This window comes from Pipistrellus hanaki (genome assembly GCF_964339955.1).
Source record: "Pipistrellus hanaki genome assembly, chromosome: 9".
NCBI classification, from domain to species: Eukaryota; Metazoa; Chordata; class Mammalia; order Chiroptera; family Vespertilionidae; genus Pipistrellus; species Pipistrellus hanaki.
This window is the reverse complement of record NC_140511.1, coordinates 17,127,039-17,148,333: the sequence shown is the minus strand read 5'-3', so window position 1 is coordinate 17,148,333 and position 21,295 is coordinate 17,127,039. Positions and strand designations below refer to the sequence as shown.

At 36.4% G+C, this 21,295-nt stretch overlaps 1 protein-coding gene across 1 annotated transcript in view; it reads left to right on the top strand.

Annotated features, from left to right (window-relative positions):
* GUCY1A2 (guanylate cyclase 1 soluble subunit alpha 2) overlaps positions 1 to 21,295 on the top strand; it is a 261,179-nt gene that overhangs the window by 178,332 nt on the left and 61,552 nt on the right. The window contains exon 6 of the mRNA XM_084895150.1: positions 2,485 to 2,628. Coding sequence (XP_084751276.1) covers positions 2,485 to 2,628 — 144 coding nt within the window. The remainder of the gene's footprint in view (positions 1 to 2,484; positions 2,629 to 21,295) is intronic.

The window sequence follows — 21,295 nt, the reverse complement described above, 5'->3', positions numbered from 1 at the left end:
TCATTTGTCAGAGCTTTCTTTCCTCTGTCATGACAACGAGCTCCAGGTGAGGAGGCTCTGATAGCCGTGTCCCCCTGAGTGAAGAGACGTAGCAAGGTGTTTCTCTCTCTCCTCTGGCCCAAGCTTTTCACCCCATGAAGATGCAGCAGGAGTCAGAAACAAACCCTTGTTATTTCAGGTTTGGAGGTTGTTTTGTTATTGCAGCACAATCCAGCCTAGCATGGTGGAAACATCTTTTAGATTTTTTTAAAAATTTTATTGTGGGTGATTATGAATAATTGTGAGAACGTTACATTTCACTAAGGGCCGTACTTTTTTGTGTCTATTTATTGACTCTTTCTTGATCCTGTTATTTCTGATCCCTATTCTGACTTCACATATTTGGAAAATAAATGCTATAAAATCTTACACGATATGTATGAGTTTTAATGTGAATTTGTTATATTTATGTTGTGCACATATTTATCTTCTATTTAACCAGATTTATGTTTTGTATCAATTAGTAGCATACTGGTTCATTTTATCTGCACTATTATGTTACATATTCCCATGGGGAAAAGTGCAACATGTAACTAATCTTTATTCTTTTGGTACAATTTTTGGAAATGCACATTTAGTGGCACTCCATGAACGTTTGCTGAAAAGACAATGGAGATGATGCTACCGAGGAAAATGATGACAGAAGGGATTTCAAGAAAAGATCATGCTCTAGGAATACACATGCTCAGAGTGACTCTGACACAATTCAGTTTATACAAATAAACTGACTGTGTTTTCTAATACCCGCAAATCAGAAGTTAGTTTCAAAGTACATGGTTAACAGTGCTCTGGATTTTAAAATTGTGTAGAAATACAAAAGGATGAGATAAATGTGAGGATTAGCGAAGGCTTTTGTGTTTCTAAGGAAGAAATTATAAATGACCCATATTAACTTTTATTGTTTGTTGGGTGTCTTTCTCAGTGGAAATTCTTTGGGAGGAATATACTAGTGTCCTAGTCTTTGGAATAAAACTTTTGCCAACTCACATTATATTGTCTTTCTGTTCTTGTATGATTTTATTTCCATTTTTTCTGGCATCAGAAAACATCTTGAAGTGGAAATTTTGAACTTCATCATAGGTCTGAGGGTATTGGAATCATTTTTTATGTGTATTTCCTGAAAAGATTCTGATAACTTAGTGATAATTTTGGCTTCTTAGGCTTCTTAAGTTTTCTCATCATATTGTCTAAATCAATGGTTACATAATTTAATGCAGTACAGTACATCTTTTAATACATCTATAGTATTGGAATATATTCACATGAAACTTAATTATGGCTATTAAATGTTAACTAATGGAATATATTTTAATTCTTAGTATATTTAGGATAGAAGCATGTCTGGTCATTTTAAAGGCATTTTTTTCCCCTACACAGATCTATATGATGCACATGAAAAAAATAAGTGAAATGAGAAAACAATTAGATTGTTGTTATAATCATGGTAAACATGGTAGATTAATTTATTCATTTGGTGGACATTTGTTAAATACCTACATTTTAACACAATAAAAATCCCTGTGAATGCAGAGATTAAAAACAAACAAACAAAACAGGTGTCCCATTTTTAAAGAGCTTACATCATAACCAGAGGTATATATTGATTATACATAGATAGGTATTGATTATAGCCTATGATTAAAACTTTAGCAAAGTGGTGTGGAAAGTGCTGAAACAGAATAGAAGAAAGGATTTGTTCTACTAGGAACTAATAGAGGGCCATGGAGGGCTTCGGAGAAAATATGATATTGGAATTGAGCATTTTATACAATATTTCATTTCTCTTCTCTAATTTAAATATTAGGACACTTGAGGATTTTTCCATCATATTTACGTTGGATAACTAGTGAACTTTCCTCTGAAAATAAGCTGTGCCTAATTTTTATGCCTCTTCTAATGCTTTGGAAATTTGGGGATTTTAACCTGCGGTCAAGAGTTAACATTGAACAAAAGCAATGGCAATTCAAAATGGATGACAACAGAATTAGAACCGGGTCAGAAAGACTCTCACAGTGCCTGCTAACTCTTTAATGATGAGGCCATGCATGGGGTTGTGCTCAGTAGTTACTCATCTCAAATATAGCCACTATTGGAAATTTGAGGAAGATAGGGGGCGGCTTTGGAAAACGTCATTCTTTGGAAACTGTCTGGGTAAAACACCGACGATTCTTTTTTTGCAGAGAATATTGTTTTATGTCCCAGTTGTTCTCCATTTCCGGGATCATCCAGGGTGATAATGGTGATGAGCAGCCCTGGCATGAGATGCCCGCATTTGACTGATGCTGTTTGCAAACTCCGCTCTGATTATTCTCAGTGGTCTAATTGCTTAATTTGTCGGTGTTTTGCTGACATGTTTTCCAGCAACATTTGTGATTGCAGATAACCGGTCATTTCTATCCGGGCCCTTTATCACATGTCTGCCTTTCATTTGTCTGATCGCTGCAGGTGGAAACCATAGGTGACGCCTACTGTGTTGCCGCAGGCCTGCATAGAAAGAGCCTCTGCCACGCCAAGCCCATCGCACTCATGGCCCTGAAGATGATGGAGCTTTCGGAGGAGGTGCTGACCCCCGACGGGAGGCCCATTCAGGTAGCTCTCTCCACAGGATGCTTTGAATAGTAGTGCGTGCTTAACAGAAGGGAGCAAGGCATTCTCTTCTGCACCCCACATTCTGTAACATAGATCTAGGGAAGTGGCTCAAGGAAGAGGAGGACTAGCTAGGGATGACTCACAGCCAGCACCAGGACAAATGGAATGCGGCCTAACACAGGAAAAGGTGTGTGGAAAGCAGATTACTATGGAGGGGAAAAAAAGGAGCTAAAGGATTAGACCAAGGGGAAGAACTTGTTTTCAGTGTCCAGGTTACCAAACCCAAGCATGGACGATGGTCACAATCAGAGTTGGAGAAATCATCCAAACAAATGAGAAACAAAAAATGTATGACAATGGACCTGGACAACTTCCTGTGAGGGGTGTACAGGTATCCCTCAGGCAGCCTCGGGCCTCGGGGTTCCTTCTGCAATTTTTATGTGACAGAGCTTGAAGGTTGGAGCCCAGGAACTGAGGAAACTTTAGAAATGGAAAATGTGACCTTTGGTGAGTTGTGCTCTTTTTGGTACCGATGGCTCCCTGAAGTCTGGTAACCGCCTGTGAGGATGGGTTAGGTCACAGAGCTGACGTTTTGCCAGCTGTCGTTTGCATAGCTGGATCCCAGATGTGTTGTTGTCTGAACCCTTATAAACCAGAAACCTTGTGTTTGGAGGAGTCACCTTGAAGTTAAGGCAGCTCCTTTTAACAGCTCACTAAGTATGAGTTAAAAAAATTAGAGAAAATAAAGTATTAAAATATAAGTACATTTCTAGTTCTGGCATTATGGCGAATTAATCTGAGTGTCCCTTCTGATTGAATTATTAAAATGGAGGGTTAATTGGTTTTTAAATGTTGTTTAAAGATTACTACGGACAATACTGAAGTTATAGAAAAGAGAGAAATGTGCCAATCACACGTGGCTGCAGATTGAACAAAATGTAAGTCGTGAACTTAATTGAAGGGCTCTGTCATTAGCAGGGAGAGTGCGAAGCACTATTTCCTCCCTGGAGGAAGACAACTTCAATCTCATCTTCAGAGAATTTCCACAGACAACATGCTCTGGAAAATCAGTGGCTGACACTCAAAACAAAACAAAATAAAACAAATAAGCAAAAACACACATATTCTGGAAAACTATAGGCAAGATGAGAAAAATAGAACTGGAGTGTTGTCAGATATCATAATTTTCAGGCAGAATAAATATTACAATATTTAATGTAATAAAAGAAATAAAAGTGAAGTTTTAAAATGTGAGGCAGAAACAGTGGATTTGAAAAAGAACCAAAGAACCAGAGAATGTGTATGGAGTCGACATAATGTTGTATTTTTTTAGAAAGCTCAGTGGATGAATTTAAAAGCAGATTAAACATAGCTGAAGCAAAAATTAGTACACTTAAAGTCAGAACTGAAGAAATTATTCATGTTAAGTTCTGAGACTTAAAAATGGTAAAATATGAATCAGAGAATATAAAATGTAAAATGAAAGAGTTGTGGAGGAGAGTGAGAAGATGTAATATATGTTCAATTGAGGTTCTAAATGGACTTAATAGAGGCAATGCTAAAAGGAAAAAATTTTGGAACTATTTAAAGACATTAATCAATTTTCAGACACAGTAATTCTAAAGAAGTCTACAAAAGATAAATCAGGAACCCAAAAACTAAACATCTCTTAATGAGACTGCAGTACATCAGAGAAAAAGAGGATTTGCTAAATGACAATGGTGACATTTATCAGAGGATGGGCTATTCAATAAATGGTTTGGGATAATTGGTTATCCACGTAAAAAAAAAAATTCCTAAAATTGAATACCTAGTTCATGAGTATGCACATAAAGCAATTCTGGATGGGTTAAATGTCAAAGATAACACTATAATAATAAAAATATAATATGCTAATTAGGCTAGACAGCTGAACGACCTTCTGGACAAAGCCAGGGCTGTGAGGGCTGGGCCCCTTGCATGATTTCGTTCATCAGGCCTCTAGTGAAACTATAAATTTATAATTTAGATTTTTTGACTTGAAAAGCAAAATTTCTTTTGCAAAGAGTAATTTCTTTTTGCTACTAGTGTGGCACAACTTCGAAAGTCTGACAGTGCCACTGTTGGTGAGGCTGTGGAGCGGAGCTGAAGCAAACCTCACGCACAGCTGGTGGGAGTATAAATGGTATAATGTCCTTGGCATTAACCAATAAAGTTTACTTTGTGCCGTTTCTACAACCCAGCAGTCGCTCTCCTAGACATCTGCCCCAGGGAATGTCTACATTTGCACGTGTAGAAGTTACACAAAGATTATTTACAGCAATACTTTTCATAATAATCTCTAACTGGAAATAACTGAAATATCCACCTAATGGATGGATATACTTAGGCCTTGGGATACTATACAGTTGGGGAAATTAATTACTTCAGTTATTAACATCAACATGGATGAATGTCAAAAGCATACTATTGATCAAAAGAAGCAAGTCATAGAGGAAAGCTGTAGTTTTATTGTACTTAATTAAATTTTAAAACTGGGAAAATTTGAAAACTTGTGCTGTATAGAAATACCTGCATTGATGGAAAAAAGTGTAAAGGAAAGAAAGGGAATGATAAATACAAAATTCATGACGGTGCTTAATTCAAAGGGAAAGGGCTTGATGACAAGAGGAAGGAGGCAATAGGGAAAGTGGACATGGGGGTTTATAGTGTGAAATTACTCCTTTTATTACTACTCTTTAGTGTGCACATATATGTTTACAAGTGATCATTTTAAAAGTGTGAAGAGAAAACTCCCACCGGTGGTGCAAACAGAAAATCATGGAGCATTAAAAAAAATGACTAGTTCAAGTCAGGACATAATTATCTAGTTAATCAAGTATAGGATGACACTTCTATCTCTGTCAGGAGAAATAGGCAGGGAAGCTGTCTCAGATCAGCTGCAAACTGCAAATAGACACATTCTGCGTTGCATTTGTGCCAGCTCTTCAATTTTCAAGACTACCAGCCGGGCAGTGTTATCATTTGGGATGGTTTTTCTATGTTGGATGTTCTTTTGCAGGAGGTACATTTGTATTGATTCATCCTTGTCAGAGCAAATTTAAGTGAGCAAAGAACAAAACCAGGGAGCTGTGTTTTACAATATGTGCATCTATTTTGTTATTTGTCTGAGTCACCGTTAGCTCTGTGTCATGAACCAGAGAGCCTTATGAAATCCAGGAGAGAACATGTCCATAAAGATTTAATAAGAATGCAGAAGAGGAATTCAAACTATTAAAACCACCTTAATGAATTTAGCTTCATTATTATTTTATATTATCTCAGGGTTTGTGGTTGTTTTCTGTTGGTACATTAATTTGATTTTGAATTGGGTTCTAACTTGGTGCCATGGGAACATTTCTAAACTTATTGAGATAAACATTCATTAAAAATATTTGGGTGTTACACTGGAATTGATATGCGATCAGTTGATTGTTTACTTCAAAATGTCCAAGTTTTAGGCTATTTAAAATTTTAGCTATTTGAGTTGTAATACTTGCTCAAAAGAAAACTACCAAACCTCGTGAATTTTGAAAAATAGATTGATAATTGTTATATGCCATTTTTGAGAGGCACCTGTCATGCTGGGAAATAAGAAACTGAATTATCTATTATAATTGCTTGCAAATGATTGATAATATCCTTAAATCAATTTTTTCAACTAAACACACACACACACACACACACACACACACACACACACAGAATATAGCATTTCATTGCTTCACTTCAAGCCAGTTATCTTTCTATAAGAACTATAATGAAACTCAGGATATTCTAGACTGAATTTATAAAGCATAATACACAAATATGGTCTGTTTAGATAATAAATTCTAAAATTTAACCCAAAGTGACTTTAATTAAAGTTGCTTTTAAAAATAGTGACTAAGAATATTTTTTCTATTTTCTCAATATGATGTTTATTCTAATGCTGCAATCTGCCTATTCCATTTTTCCCACTCTAGAGAAAATCTGGTTTTCTTATATCTTAAAATATACACAACTGAAGAGAAGTAAAATCAGCTTCACATTCTCTCTCTTTTGTTTGAACTAGCTCTATGGTGATTTCACTAGAAAATTATCTAACTTCATGCTATTCATTAACTTGTGAACCTAATCTTATCAAAGTGTTTTGAATGGAATTTTTAGTGCGGAAAGACTAACTTTTACTAATAATTTAACAACTCTTAGATTAAAATGACAAAAGATTTACCACTGTGCTTTTTGGTATTAAAAAAAAAAGGTAATAAGGACAGGGAAGCTGGGTTGAGGGCTGACTAGACTATGTGATTAAACATATAGCAGAAAGTCAAGTAGCATTTTCATGATTTAAAGCTTTTGAAAACTGTTCGTATCCAGACATCTAAGTTTTATGTCTAGATTTCATTTTTAAAAAATTATTTTTATTGAATTTCATCACATGAGTATACAAATGCAAATTTTCTCCATTAGTTCAGAGAACAGTACATTTTATATAATGAGGCAATTATAGAGATTGTGAAATGGAGTTTAAAATAACATTGTATAGTCATGTTGTAATACTAATGTGTTTAGCAATCTCAATTGCAAATCAGGGAAATGCTATGAATTTCTCTTAATTGCTTAGTTCAAAGGCAGGACTATTAATGTACAATACACATTCAATTCAATTCTAGTTTTTTAATGCTTCAATTAAGTCTTCTAATAAGTTTACAGGATTTTTGAGATTATGAAATAAATATTTTCCAGTTAATTTAAAAGTAGTTTGTTATTTATAAAGTAACAACTTGTAAAGTTGTTATTATTTTAATATTTGAAGGGATTTACTCTTTGCAAAGATAGTAATATTTAGTTAACATCATGAGAGTAGAGCCAAAGACTGTATTTAAAAAAAAAATATTTGATAACTTGTATTAATTCCCTGTGATTCTTGATAAATATTTATTTATAAAATTCTAATTAATACTTTTCATCTTGAAGTGTGTATACTTATTTGAAGGTTCTACCTCTAGAATCTATATCTAGATGATAAACCTAAGTAGTCAGAAAGAACTGCAAAGGCATTATATGAACTCACTATCAAGTTACTGAACCCATTTATCCTTGTTTCTCATGTTTATCCAATAAACACATTTTAATTTACTTTTTAAAAATAATTTTATTTATATTTTTGAGAAAGATGAATGGAGAGAATCAATTGTTCCACTTATCTATGCATCCACTGGTTGCTTCTTGTATGTACCCTGACCAGGGATTAAACCTGCAACCTTGGCACATTGAAATGATGTTCTATCCAACTGAGTACCCAGCCAGGGTCCATTTTAATTTACTTTTAATCTCCTAGATAATACACATACTGGCATTTTATTAAATCACTAGAGGCCTGGTACATGAAATTCCTGCCTGGAGGGGGGTTGACCTTAGCCCAGCCTGCACCCTCTCCGATCTGGGACATTCCTCTCACAATCCAGGACTGCTGGCTCCCAACTGCTCACCTGTATGCCTTCATGATTGCCCCTAACTGCTTCTGCCTGCCAACCTGATCACCCCCTAACCACTCCCCTGCCACCCTGATGGATGCCTAACTGCTCCCCTACCAGCCTGTTTGCCCCTAAATGCCCTCCCCTGTAGGCATGGTCTTCCCCAACTGCTCTCCCCTGCAGGCCTGGGTCCCTGCCTACTGTCCTCCCCTATAAGCCTGGTTTCCTCCAACTACTCTCCCTTGCAGGCCTGGTTCCCTCCCTACTGCCTTCCACTGCAGGCCTGGGTCCCCTTCAACTGCCCTTTTCTGCAAGCCTGGTCACACCCAACTTCCCTTCCCTGCAGGCTTGATTGCCCCCAACTGCCCCCCCTTACAAGCCTGGGTCCCTCCCAACTGCCCTTTCCTGCAGGTCTGGTCACCCCCAGCTTCCCTCCTCTGCTGGCTTGGTCACCCCTAATTGCCCTCCCTTGCAGGCCTGGTCCCTCCCAACTGCCCTCCCTTGCTGGCTATCTTGTAGTGGCAATCTTGTGTCCACATGGGGGCAGGATCTTTGACCACATGTGGCCAGCCATCTTGTGAGTTGGACTGATGGTCAATCTGCATATTATTCTTTTATTAGATAGGATAGAGGCTGGTACATGGGTGGGGGCCAGCTGGTTTGCACTGAAGGATGTCCCAGATCAGGGTGGGGGTTCTTTGGGGCTTGGAGCAACCTGGGCAAAGGGCCTATGGTGGTTTGCAGGTCAGCCACACCACCCAGCAGAGGTCCTGGTATCTGGGGTTTATTTATCTTCTACAATTGAAACTTTGTAGCCTGGAGCGGAGCCAAGCCTTTTGCTTGCTCCATGGCAGCCGCCATTTCTGTTGGGATTTTTTTATCTTCTATAATTGAAACTTTATAGTCTTAAGTGGAGGCCTGGGCTGGCCAGGGTGTGATGAAAGCTTGACTTCTTCCATCACTGGGGAAACCCAAGCCTCCCTCCTGCTCTCTGTGGCCATAGTCATTTTGGTTGGGTTTATATGCATAAATAGCTCCTGATTGGCTTATGGGTGTGACTGGTGAGTATGGTTTATGGGCATAGCAGAGTGATGGTTAATTTGCATATTGCTCTTTTATTAGATAGGATTGTTTTATTGTAGCAATAATATCCAAAAATATTACATAGTATTACTTCTAAAATTTGTGCCTAAATCTACTTACTAATAGACCTATTCTAATAGTGAATCTATTTGGGCATAGAAATAAGTTTATTTTTATAAAAAATAATATGTTTAAAGTATGTTTCACTGACAGTTTACCAGTAGATAAGGTTACAACAGAATCTCTTTTTTATTTTGCTTGTTTTTAATTATCAGAGCTTAAGTTTACATATCCTCTTCAGCTCTACTTTCTAACTCACAAATACTTTCCTCAATCATTTATGAAAATGATATATTAAACCAATATATTTGATACTTAATGTTGCTTATAGCAGTTTATAATTTTTTAAGTATTTATTTATCTGAAAAATTTTATATTGTTTTTATTTCCTTAAATATTTTAGCCATAGTTAATTTAAACTCTTAGTTTGATAAATCCATTCTCTAGATCCCATGTGGTTTATTGTATAGCTTGTTTATTCACTTAATTTTTAGTCATGTGTGACTCATGTGTGCCTAATTATTTTATGTTTCGAATGCTAGAGATTATGTATCAAAAATTATAGAAATGATATGTGACCCAGAATGATGTTACTCTCCTGTAGGAAATTTTGCATGTGCTTTTGGTTGGGGAATTGCTTAGAGCTCAATCAATAAACACTGTGAGGGGAAATATACTTCTGATTCACCTTACGTTGATGGTATTGCCCTTATACCTGTGGTGTAGCCTTTCAGGGTCTCCTCTCAAAGTATGTAGGGTTAGCTAAGACTGCTAATGTTTGTCCCTGTCATCCTGTGATGCTGTCAAAAGTAAAAAAATAAAGTACAACCAATGGACACAAAACTCTGAGGAGGGTGGGTATGTATGGGAGGGGGGGGGGCAATGGTAAAATATGTACACAGATAATAATTTAATTAAAAAATTTTAAAAAAAGATTAAAAAAAGAAAAAAAATATCCTCGAGTGAGGATTAAAAAAAAATAATAAGAATGGTGAACACCAAATATTCTGACACACTTTGTTACATAATTAAAAATCACAGCAATTATAAACTGTTTTTAAGAAAACTGCTGTATAATACTTAACAATAAAATGATAAAGGCAAAAAAAAAAAAAGTAAAAAAATAAATATTGAACTGCCATTTGACCCAGTAATCCAGCTTCCAGGAATATATCCTAAGAAATCTAAAACACCAATCAGAAAGAATATATATACCCCTATATTCATAGCAGTGCAATTTATAGTTGTTGAAGATCTGGAAACAGCCCAAGTGCACATCAGTAGATGAGTGGATTTTAAAAATCTGTGGTACATTTATACCATGGAATACTATCTATAATAATAAAAGCATAATAAGCTAATTAGACTGGAAAGCCAAATGACCTTCCAGATGTCATTCTGGACGTCCTACCAGATGAAGCTATGGTAGCGGGGGCTGAAGCAGAGGCAGTTAGGGGCAATCAGGCAGGCTGGCAGGCAGAGTGGTTAGGGATGATCAGGCAAGCAGGTGAGTGGTTAGGGGTGATCAGGCAGGCAGGTGAGTGGTTAGGAACCAGTGGTCCAGGATTGCAAAAGGGATGTCCAACTGCCAGTTTAGGCCTGATCCAGAGGCAGGATTTGGGCCTAAACTGGCAGTCAGACATTCCCCCAAGGGATCCCGGATTGTGAGAGGCTGCAGGCCGGATTGAGGGACCCCTCCTCCCAGCATGAATTTTGTCTCCTGGGCCTCTAGTCTTATATGATAAAATCCTAATATGCAAATTGATCAAATGGTGGAACAATCCATCGCTATGATGCGCACTGACCACCAGGGGGCAGAAGCTCAACGCAGGACCTATCCCTGGGTGGTCAGTGTGCTCCCACAGGGCAGCCAGAAGCCGGGCTCATGGCAGGCAAGTGCATCTGAGATGGCGTAAGCCTCTCCCACCCCCACTGCAGGCGGATGGCAAGGAGGGGTCCCAGACTGAGAGGGATGTCTGATTGCCCAGTTAGGCCCAGTCCCCTCAGCTGGCAGGAAGACATCTCCGAAGGGGTCCCAGACTGGGAGAGGGCTCAGGCCAGGCTGAGGGCGACCCCTACTTCCCCAGTGCACCGGGCCTCTAGCACAGTTATAAAAAAAAGATCTCTCACCCTTCCAGACAGCATGGAGGGACCTGGAGAGCATTATGCTAAGTGAAATGAGCCCGTCAGAAAAAGACACTATCATATGATCTCACTTATATGTAGAATCTAATGAACAAAATAAACTGATGAACAAAGTAAATCTAGAGACAAAGAAGCATGAATCTAGACTGCAGAATCTCAGAGAAGGCAGGTGGGAAGAGATCAACCAAAGACCTTGTATGCATATATGCATATCCCATGGACACAGACAACAATGTAGAGAAGGCCTGGAAGTGCTAGAAGGGATTAATGGGTGAATAGGGGGACATATGTAATACTGTCAACAATAAAGTTTTTTTGTGTTTTTTTTTTTTAAGTACAGTTCATTTTCTCATCCTCCCAGTCACTTCTGAAGTCAGAAGATGCCCATAGCGGAAAAGCATGCTCTAACTAGTGCCCCCCTGTCCTCTGGTGCCTCTTCGCCCAGGTCTTGCTGCAGCACATTTTCATGGCTTCGTGAGCCCACTGGCAGAGGGTGTTCAAATTATATAACCTGCTCTGACTAGAAATGGCAGTTTTAAGTGATGTATAGTTTTTATACGTGTTTTTTCTCACTCACAGTGAGTCACCCTCACTAATCTACATTTATGCCTATTTTCAACTCAGTCACGATGAAATTATCTTTAAATGGAGAAGACGGGAACATTTCACTGTGTTTAAACTAGCTACTGCAGAACAGTACGTAACTTCACTGTGTTTAAACTAGCTACTGTAGAACAGTACGGAACTTCGGTGGGAGCACTTAAAGGTGTGCCAGGCAGTCACGATTCCCAGTTCTCTCCACTCTTTCAAGTCACGCAGTGATTCCAGGAGATGAGTGTTGCCATCAGCTCCACTTTATAAGTGAGCGAAGTAAAAGCAAATAGCCAGAGCTCCTAATTGCCAGACACTGCAGACATTAAGTAAAAGCATGCAAAGTAAATTTTCTAATGTTCAAGTTTCTCCAGTGCTTTTTTAGTAATTAATTGCCTAAGAAGTAAGATTTCATAGCTTTAGTCTTCAAGAATATTTAAATTTATATTAGATGTTCTTTTTAAGAGAATGGAAATAAGCAATCTATTTTAGAGATATTCCACCCAAAATGATTAATTTTTAAAAAATAGGTTAAGTTATGTATGTGGGAAGGTAGTGAGTTTTATCCCATCACTGTTTTGACAATTAAGTTCACCAGGTGGAGTAGCAGGCATCTGTTAGCCATCATATTCCATTGCTTTTTTTCCTGTTTATTTCCCCCCTTTTCATTTTTTATTGTAGATTGTAAGGCAGAAGCTACATATTTTTATAATAATGACATTACTTTTTTTCTATAGGGCATTCTTTGATTTTAAAGATTGTGTCTGAAATTCTAGTTAAGTGTTCTTATGTATTGAGTAAAATATTTGTTTTAATGATAGAATTGGTGTCCTGGCTTGATACTAAACAGAGCACCCTTAATGCCTTATATTACAATCTTTCTGTAAGATGTCAGCCTAATGATTTAATACACAATACTATACAGCAATGTATATATTAATGAGATAGAATTCCATTGCTAATTTATTTTCACTTTTATCTTTTATCATGACTAATCCTAATATCGTCACAGACTTTTAATTGTATATTCAGTCTATCAAAAAATTACTTATCAGGCACACATTTCAAAAAGTGCTGACTTTGCTGAAAAGTTTTGTTATATTTGTCACACAGATTTTCCATGCAGTTCCTCATGAATGTATTTGCATAATTTTGCTACATAAAAAACAAACAAAAAACAGAAATAATACACCAGTGAAAGGAAACCAAGCAATGAGGAAAAGCCAAGTCGATTTGCATGAAGTTGTGTGTGTAAAATACAAAATTGCTCAGTTTGGTTTTGTGCAGCCATCTTCACACCTCCCCATTTTCAGAAGAGAAATGCGTTATCAGTGGAGGCATGGTTTAAACATTTTATGAAGTTTCTCTGTTAAGTAATATCACTAGGGGGTAAATAACCTTAAGGAGGTTATAATCTATTTCATTTATTTAGCCTATCTCCAGAGAGTGCCCCCCCCCCCCGCCAGAGTATTTTACAATGTCCTAACAAAGGGCTACACATTATATTAGAAAAGGCATTCATTTTCATTTGATTCTGTGTGGTGTGCTTTAGAAGTGTAAGGCTCCAAGTAGTTAGGTAGCTCATGTTTTTATTTACCTGAGTTTTAGTAAAGAATCAGAATCTCTGCCTTGCCATTTCTCACTCATAAAGAGACTTTAGACATGATTTCCCAAACCCATTTTGGGGATGGGTCAGCCCATTATCTTTTGGAGTAAGGTCCCTTTTTCTGGCATTATTGAACAAGAGAGCTCTTATCTTTTACTGCAAGTTTGACTTAACCTCTTTTATGACTAATTGTCATATGCACATATGTCAACATTAGTAGCCTCAATCTGACAATACCAAAAATGATGCAAAATTAGCAAGAGCTTAATTTGTGAAACGGTAATGTGCTATCTGCACACTAACCACACTGTTAGGTTTTATGTCTTTGGTTATTCTGTCTCAAAATCTCATATCTAGCTCCAAATAAAAATTTAAAAATTACTTCAGAGTAACTTTATTCGTTTTCTGAAATTACACAAAGTAAATTGACCTCTGAAAATTAGCACACAAAAGATAATCAACCAACCATAACCACAGCGTATATTTTGTTTTGTATTCTTTTTTCCTACAGATTGGAAGGGAGGAAGGGAAGGAGAGAGAGAGGTGATGGGGGGAACTAAAATGAGAGACACATTGATGGTTGTTTCCCCACAGGTGCCTCAACTGGGGCGGGATCAAACCTGCAACCCAGGTATATATATAACCTTGACCTGGAATTGAACCCATGACCCTTTGGTGCTTAGGCCAATATTCTATACACTAAGCAACACTGGCCAGGGCTGTTGTGCATTTTTTTAAAAAAAATTTTATTGATTCCAGAGAAGTAGGGAAAGAGGGATAGAAACATCAGCGATGAGAGAGAATCATTGATCAGCTGCCTCCTGTACACCTTCTACTGGGAATGGAGCCCACAACCAGTAATTGAACTGTGACCTCCTGGTTCATAGGTTGAAGCTCAACCATTGAGTCACACTGGCTGGGCTGTTACATATTCTTAAAGTCCTCTTTTCCCCTCTGAATATAGAAACACATGGTAATGCAAAAGTAGATTTTTAAAAATAATTAAATGGACTTCATTCTATGAAGCAAAGTTAGGAAATACCAAGTACCAATTATATACATGTGTCTTAAATACATAAGAGAGACTTGGCAAGCCCTAGGAAGCATTTTTCATTGTTATTAATTCAATTTGATTTTGTATTTTTTTTGTGTCCCTACAATTAAATTTTTGAGTCATTAAAAGGCAACTCTTTAATCAGCTGCGTTGCAAATATGGAATGAACAATTCAATGTCACAAGTGATTTTAAAAATCTGTTAAGCATTGTGTTGAAGTCATGTCAGCCATATGGTAATTGTCTGGGTCACTACTATAATATTCCTTATTTGGAGAGTGGTTTCCTAGCAACTCATGCTTTTTCCTAATGGCTCATTTGATTTCTGCACATTTGTAATGCCTCCTACTACATCAGAAATTGTCACCTTATGTGCCAATGTTACAAGATCAAATTTACATTTAGACTCAATTCTAAGAAATTATTCTGCTTTATAACTTGCCCTTTCTGTGTTTGTTAAAAGGTTAAACCAACCATAAAAACACAAATCAATAAAACCTCATTAATTCATGCCTCACTCTTTAAGGAAATATAATTTTGACAGTGATGTCCAAAATACATGTATATAGTTTCCAGTGGGAGACATGCTGAAGTTGAAGAAACAGAGTTATTTTGATGGTCAAATGATCAGACAGTCAGCAGGGTGATAAGAACATAGGCTCAGACTATGCACTGAATGTTTCAAAGGATGAAAGGCTTTTACTTTGAAGGCAGTTTGTTGTTCCAACTGAGAGGAGGCCTGCTTCTGCGTGATCCTGGCTGGAAACGTGCTAGGAGTGACTTTTACCCCTTTGTTCAACAGAGGTTTTGGGGATACTTACTGTTTTCTAGACAAAAGGTTAGGCCCTGGGGACATAAGGTAAGCAAATGTAATATGGCCCTGACACTCCCAGAAATTACATTTTATGGAATCAACACCTGTCAATCACTGACATGGTTAGCAAGTGGAGATAGGCACTTGGATTTCTCTCAGTAATGTTTCTGTTTTAATAGTGACGGATTTTTTGTTTTGTTTAGGTTTTTAGAAACAGTTGGCTGAGACTTAAATTATTCTTAGAATATTTAAGGTGTTGTACATTCAGATCTACAGTATTTTGGTGACTTTGCAGACTTGGTATATATCTAGGGAAGTGGAGTTGAAAGACATTGAATACCAAAAACCGTGCTAGTTGTTGGTTTGATAGTTTATATGTCATCTCCTTTATTCTACACAATAACCCTGTGATAGCCACATAAGCAGTTCTTACATATTTTAAAGTTCAAGAAATAAGACCTCAAGGGGTTAAAGATATATGCCAATATCAGGGTAAAATAATATATATCCTGCATCATCTATATATCAGATTTGTGCCAGGTGTTTTATAAACTTTTTCTCTTTTATTCCTGTACTCCCCCCAAACCATGCAAAGTAAGTTTTATTCATCTTATTTTACATTTGAAGAATTTGGGATTCAGAAGCTTATATAACTTGACCAAGATTATGCAGCTAGTCAATTGCAGAACTAAATTTGAATATGTATGTATCTGCTTGAAAAAAACAAACAAAAATCTTTAAGCTTTCGTTATACCATATTGGTCAGTAGTTCACCAGAATACCCAGAATAGAATTGTTAACTGAATATTTAATAACAGTTGCTTCTCATATATGTCTACTGTGTTCCAGGTATTGTGCTAAGCTAGAATGTGTACACACTCTCTTTCTCTCACTTGTTCTCTCTCCATTCTCTCTTTCTACACACACACACACACACACACACACACACGTGGTTAATTTACTTACAGTATTATGTGTGTATGCTAAGCATATTTCAATACTTGTGAGATTATATATATATATATATATATATATATATATATATATATATATACCCTATATTTATTATGTTTCTCTGTACATATACATCTATGATAAAGTTTAGTCTATAAATTAGACAATTTCATGGATAGAAAATTTGTTTTTACTGTAGATCTTAGCAATCTCAGCATATGATTTTTTTTCTTTCCTTATTAAATAAAAAACTTTCACCTTTTCACCTAATGAAAGCACTTTACGAGTTCTCCTTGGCATATCTGAAATGCTATGGGGTCATTAAGTAAAATAAGGTGACTTGAACACAAGCATTGAGATACCATACCAGTTAATTTGGTAACATAAATGACTACTGAGTGGCTAGTGGGTGGGTTGCATATACAGTGTGGATATGCTGGACAAAGAGATGATTCACATTCCAGGTGGGATGGAGTGTGACAACATAAAATTTCATTTTGCTGGTCGGAACAGCTTGCAATTTAAAACTTATGAACTGTTTATTTTTGGAATTTTAAATTTAATGTTTTCAGTGGACTGCGGATTACTAAAATCTGGGAAAGTGAAACCACAGATGGGGTGAGGACTCATGTATGCACTGCACGTTAATATATGTCTTAAAATAGCATGGACCATGAATCAGTTGTTATCTTTATTTACAAATGATAAAACCAAGACTCAGAAGGTTGAGACTCATTGTCAAAAAAGGCAAGTAGGTAAATAAGACTATGAGTAGATTCAGAATTGGAATTCAAATCAAAGTCCATGCGCTTAACTATTACTTTATACTACCTTATACAATATAATTGCAACATATAATTCCTAATCTTATAACTAAGGTAATAACTTTAATCTCACTTGGAAAAAATCCTTCTCTTTTTTAAGAAAGTGGTGTGCATTTAATAAATACATAAATAAATAAATAACCAAATTACATCAGAAAAAAAAATGGAAGGGATGTTTAGATGGAATAGCAGTACAATAACTTGAGGCAGACTCTATGGGCTCTACTGTACATGTGTTGCTGGAGGATTGGTTGGGCAGAATTCCTCCATCTCTAGTGGGAGTGAGATTCTCGCGATAGTTTTAGAAAGGCATTTTCTAAGACTTGCATGGGAGAATGAGTGGGTTTTATTTGTGTAGAGTTATAGCTCTTGGTTTTCAAAGTCTCATTGCCTTTATTTTTCTCTCTCTTGGCTTTATTGAAATATAATTGACAAACAAAATTTTATATATTCAAAGTGTTCAAAAGAATGTGTATGGGTTTTCTTTTAATGTTTCTGTTTGGGAAAGTATTTTTTTTTCTTTTTAAAATATATTTTACTGATGTTTTTACAGAGAGGAGGAGAGAGGGATAGAGAGCTAGAAACATCGATGAGAGAGAAACATGGATCAGCTGCCTCCTGCACACCCCCTACTGGGGATGTGCCCTCAACCAAGTTTACATGCTCTTGACTGGAATTGAACCTGGGACCTTTCAGTCTGCAGGCTGATGCTCTAGCCACTGAGCCAAACCGGTTTCAGCAGGAGTTAAGTATTTTAGGTTTAATGCCCTTGCAGTGGCCATGTCTATTCTGGCCACTGACTCGCTCCCAGGTGTGACTGACAGTATCTTTCCATGTCACCCAGACCTTACTGGGCATGTGTCTGTCATCTAGTTCCTTCCCCCATTGATCTGTGGGGAGCAGACTTGGAGAATGTTACCTGACGCTTTCTGGCAAAGCTGTATAAATGTCATGCCTATATTACCAAATCTCCCCTTTGCTCCTTTCCTGTTAAATAAGAACCAGGTTATTATAATGGTATCACATGGAGATGTTGAAATAATGAGGATAATTTTGTCTGCATTCAAGATTAGAAGCCCCAAGTTGGTAATTTTATAAAATCTTTCAAAATCTATGAAGAAAAATATTTAGTTGGGAATACTATTAAAATATAACTTTCTATAATATCAGCTTCTTATAAAAGTAGGAATCTCTGTCTTCTCCAGGAAAACAGAGATTTAAAATCATCAACGAGAGCTTAAAAGAAACCCTGTTCTTTAGGACATATTATTTTCCAGATGGTATCAGTTGATCCTTTTGCATAATAAGCTATCCAAGATCACTTTTATATTTGTAATAACCAAAGCACTGATTGGAAGTGAAAAATATAGTAAAATGGTTTGATCACTCAGCCAGCAAGCATTTACTGAATTTCTCTCCTGTGCAAAACTACATAATTGAGTTGCAGACTAACTGCAGGAGTGCCAAATACTAATCTGCTTTTTTCTTGGTTCTCATTAAGTCAAAATTCTCTCTTCACAGTCCCAACACATCTGGTCACTTAAATCCATTCAGTTAGAAATTCAATCAGCCGCCCAGATTTTCAGACTCCAGGATTCCATTCAACCTGTTTGTCCTGATTATTGGTTTATCTGAAAGCTTTGTCAAGCAGTCAATAGTCTATGTTCCATTATTTCAGCGTGTGTGGCTGCTCACCTAAGAAAAGGCACAGACATGGAAGAGGGAAAACACAGGGCCCATCCCTCACCCGGCCTCAGCCATAGACCTGAGCCTTGTTCTCTGCCTCCTCTCCGTTTCCCTTCCACCCTCAGGTGCCCGTTCTCTCAGTTTCAGAAAAGTGATTGCCATTTTTCTATGGACTATCTAAGAATTAATTACTCCAAAAATATGATGAATAATGCACTAGTTAATTTAGAAGAAGAGCTTTTATTTTTACTTTTAACCTGGAAGTTTTAGATTTGTTTAAATTTTCCCTATGTGCGCAAATTACTGTCTGGATTCATTTTTACTATGAGCGGGTGTTACACAGACAATGCCCATCATGGAGGACTATTTTTTTCCTTCTTTACCTGTATCTGTCCTTTAAAAACTCATAAATATAGTTTAAAAATAAAGTAAGCACAAGCTCTCTCCTATGTATTCTATTTATGAGGCATGATCAGCAGGCAGGGACTAAAACTGAATAAGGAAAAGATTTTCTCAGCTAAAAATTGGTGGGAGCATCAACTTTTTTTGGACACAATTGTGCTGACAAGCATTTGGCCAGGAATATTAGGGTGGTTAGAAATAATGGTCACAAAAGAAAACTGTACTGGCAGATATTAATATGAGCAAGTTTCTGATTAATGAGTCACAAGTCATCACTGTACATTTTAAATGGGAAGGAACCAATGCCAATTAAAACACGTTCAGAGGAACAAGTGGATATAAAATATCAGAATCAGTTTAACTACATTATATAGAAAATAGATCAAGGACTTGAATTTACAGAAAGTAATTTCTTTATGATAATCCCTGAGCATTGATAAATAGAGGGTTTCATTTGGTTCTTATGGCATTGATAGCTATTATATCTTTGCATTATATTGCTTTTCCTCTCTGATCCTTGGGTGTGCAAGTCAAAGTCCTTTTATATTTGCGAAGTTTTTGCCATGTAATTTCCCTGGTACACTGACTTTTGGTGTTTGTATAAATTTGTAGTAGTCTCCATTCTTTTTGTCTTATTTTCTCATGTTTCTCTTTCTGTAAATTTTCATATTCAGAATCTTCTTTTTGAAACATACTAAATGTATCTCATGCTCATATTTAACCTTTACTAGTCAAAGTAGAAATTAGTAATTTGCTACCAAAAGTAAAATAAAATAAAGTGGAATAGCTTCATTGTGCTGGTATTGTGAGTATGTATAATAAGGCTATGGTATAGTGTGATGTCTTACTCCATGCAATGGAGTATCCTATGCTATATTGAAACCAGTTTTCCCTATCTAACTATGTTATTATTACAAATTATATCCAAACATTATTATCTATAATTCTTAATTTCTCTTATTTTTTTTAACTTTAATTTGTGAAAATCCTCATCTTATCATTGAAAAAGACATACCCAGGAAAGCAGAAGTCATACCACATTTTAAAAATATAGACTTTTTCAGAAGTCTCAGCAAAATATATCAGCCATAAATATTATGGCATAGATTACCTTTTATGTTTGGTGTTTTAAAGACTGTTTATGCCTTCAAAAATTTGCTCTAAAATGATTAATCCTTTTTCAGGAAGGAAAAGTTATTAGGGTGTTCAAGTAGATTAGTATTTTAATTCAAAAAATGTCTCAGGAAGACATGTTACTATCCAGCTTTATGGCATTGTTATGGCCAGTTAATGCCAGATTCTTGAGCCAAATGTATTTGTCTGAAGACTCTGATGTCTTATGATTTGCTGTGCTGTCCAGTAATGCAATTATGATTTTAAATTAAGCTTCCAGCTTTACTGAACTGGGGCTAAAATGCCCTTTCTTTTTTTCTTATATTCTAATTTAGCCACCACTAACCAGAGATAAATTACAGAAGGGTAATTATATAGGAACTTAGGAAATGCAGTTATGAGTAACTAACCATTGGTAATTTTAATATTTAAAAAATTTAGAGGACAATTCTTTCATTCCAACATACAATAAAACAAGTATAAAAATATATGTAACTATTTAGCAATGAAATATCAACATTTGAAACTTAACCAAGGAAGCTAGTGGAGAAGATAAGGCCAACCAGAAGGAGAAATAATTTTGAAATAATTTCTGTTTTTTCCAGCAACTGTTCATTGTGCTAGAAGAAATACCATTTGGGAAGGGTGTTTCTGAGGTAATTAGATGAAAGAAGTAGGAAACACTGCACAAATCTGTGGCAGAAGTCTAATTATTTGACCTCTTGTGTGTCATTTCTCTATTAACAGGGTATTACTGTTTTTACTGTTTCCTTTGAAGTATTTCAAACACTATTAATTGTATTTTCACTGTTCCTGAGTCATCCTTCTGCTAGAACCCCTTGATGATTTTGAGACAAGT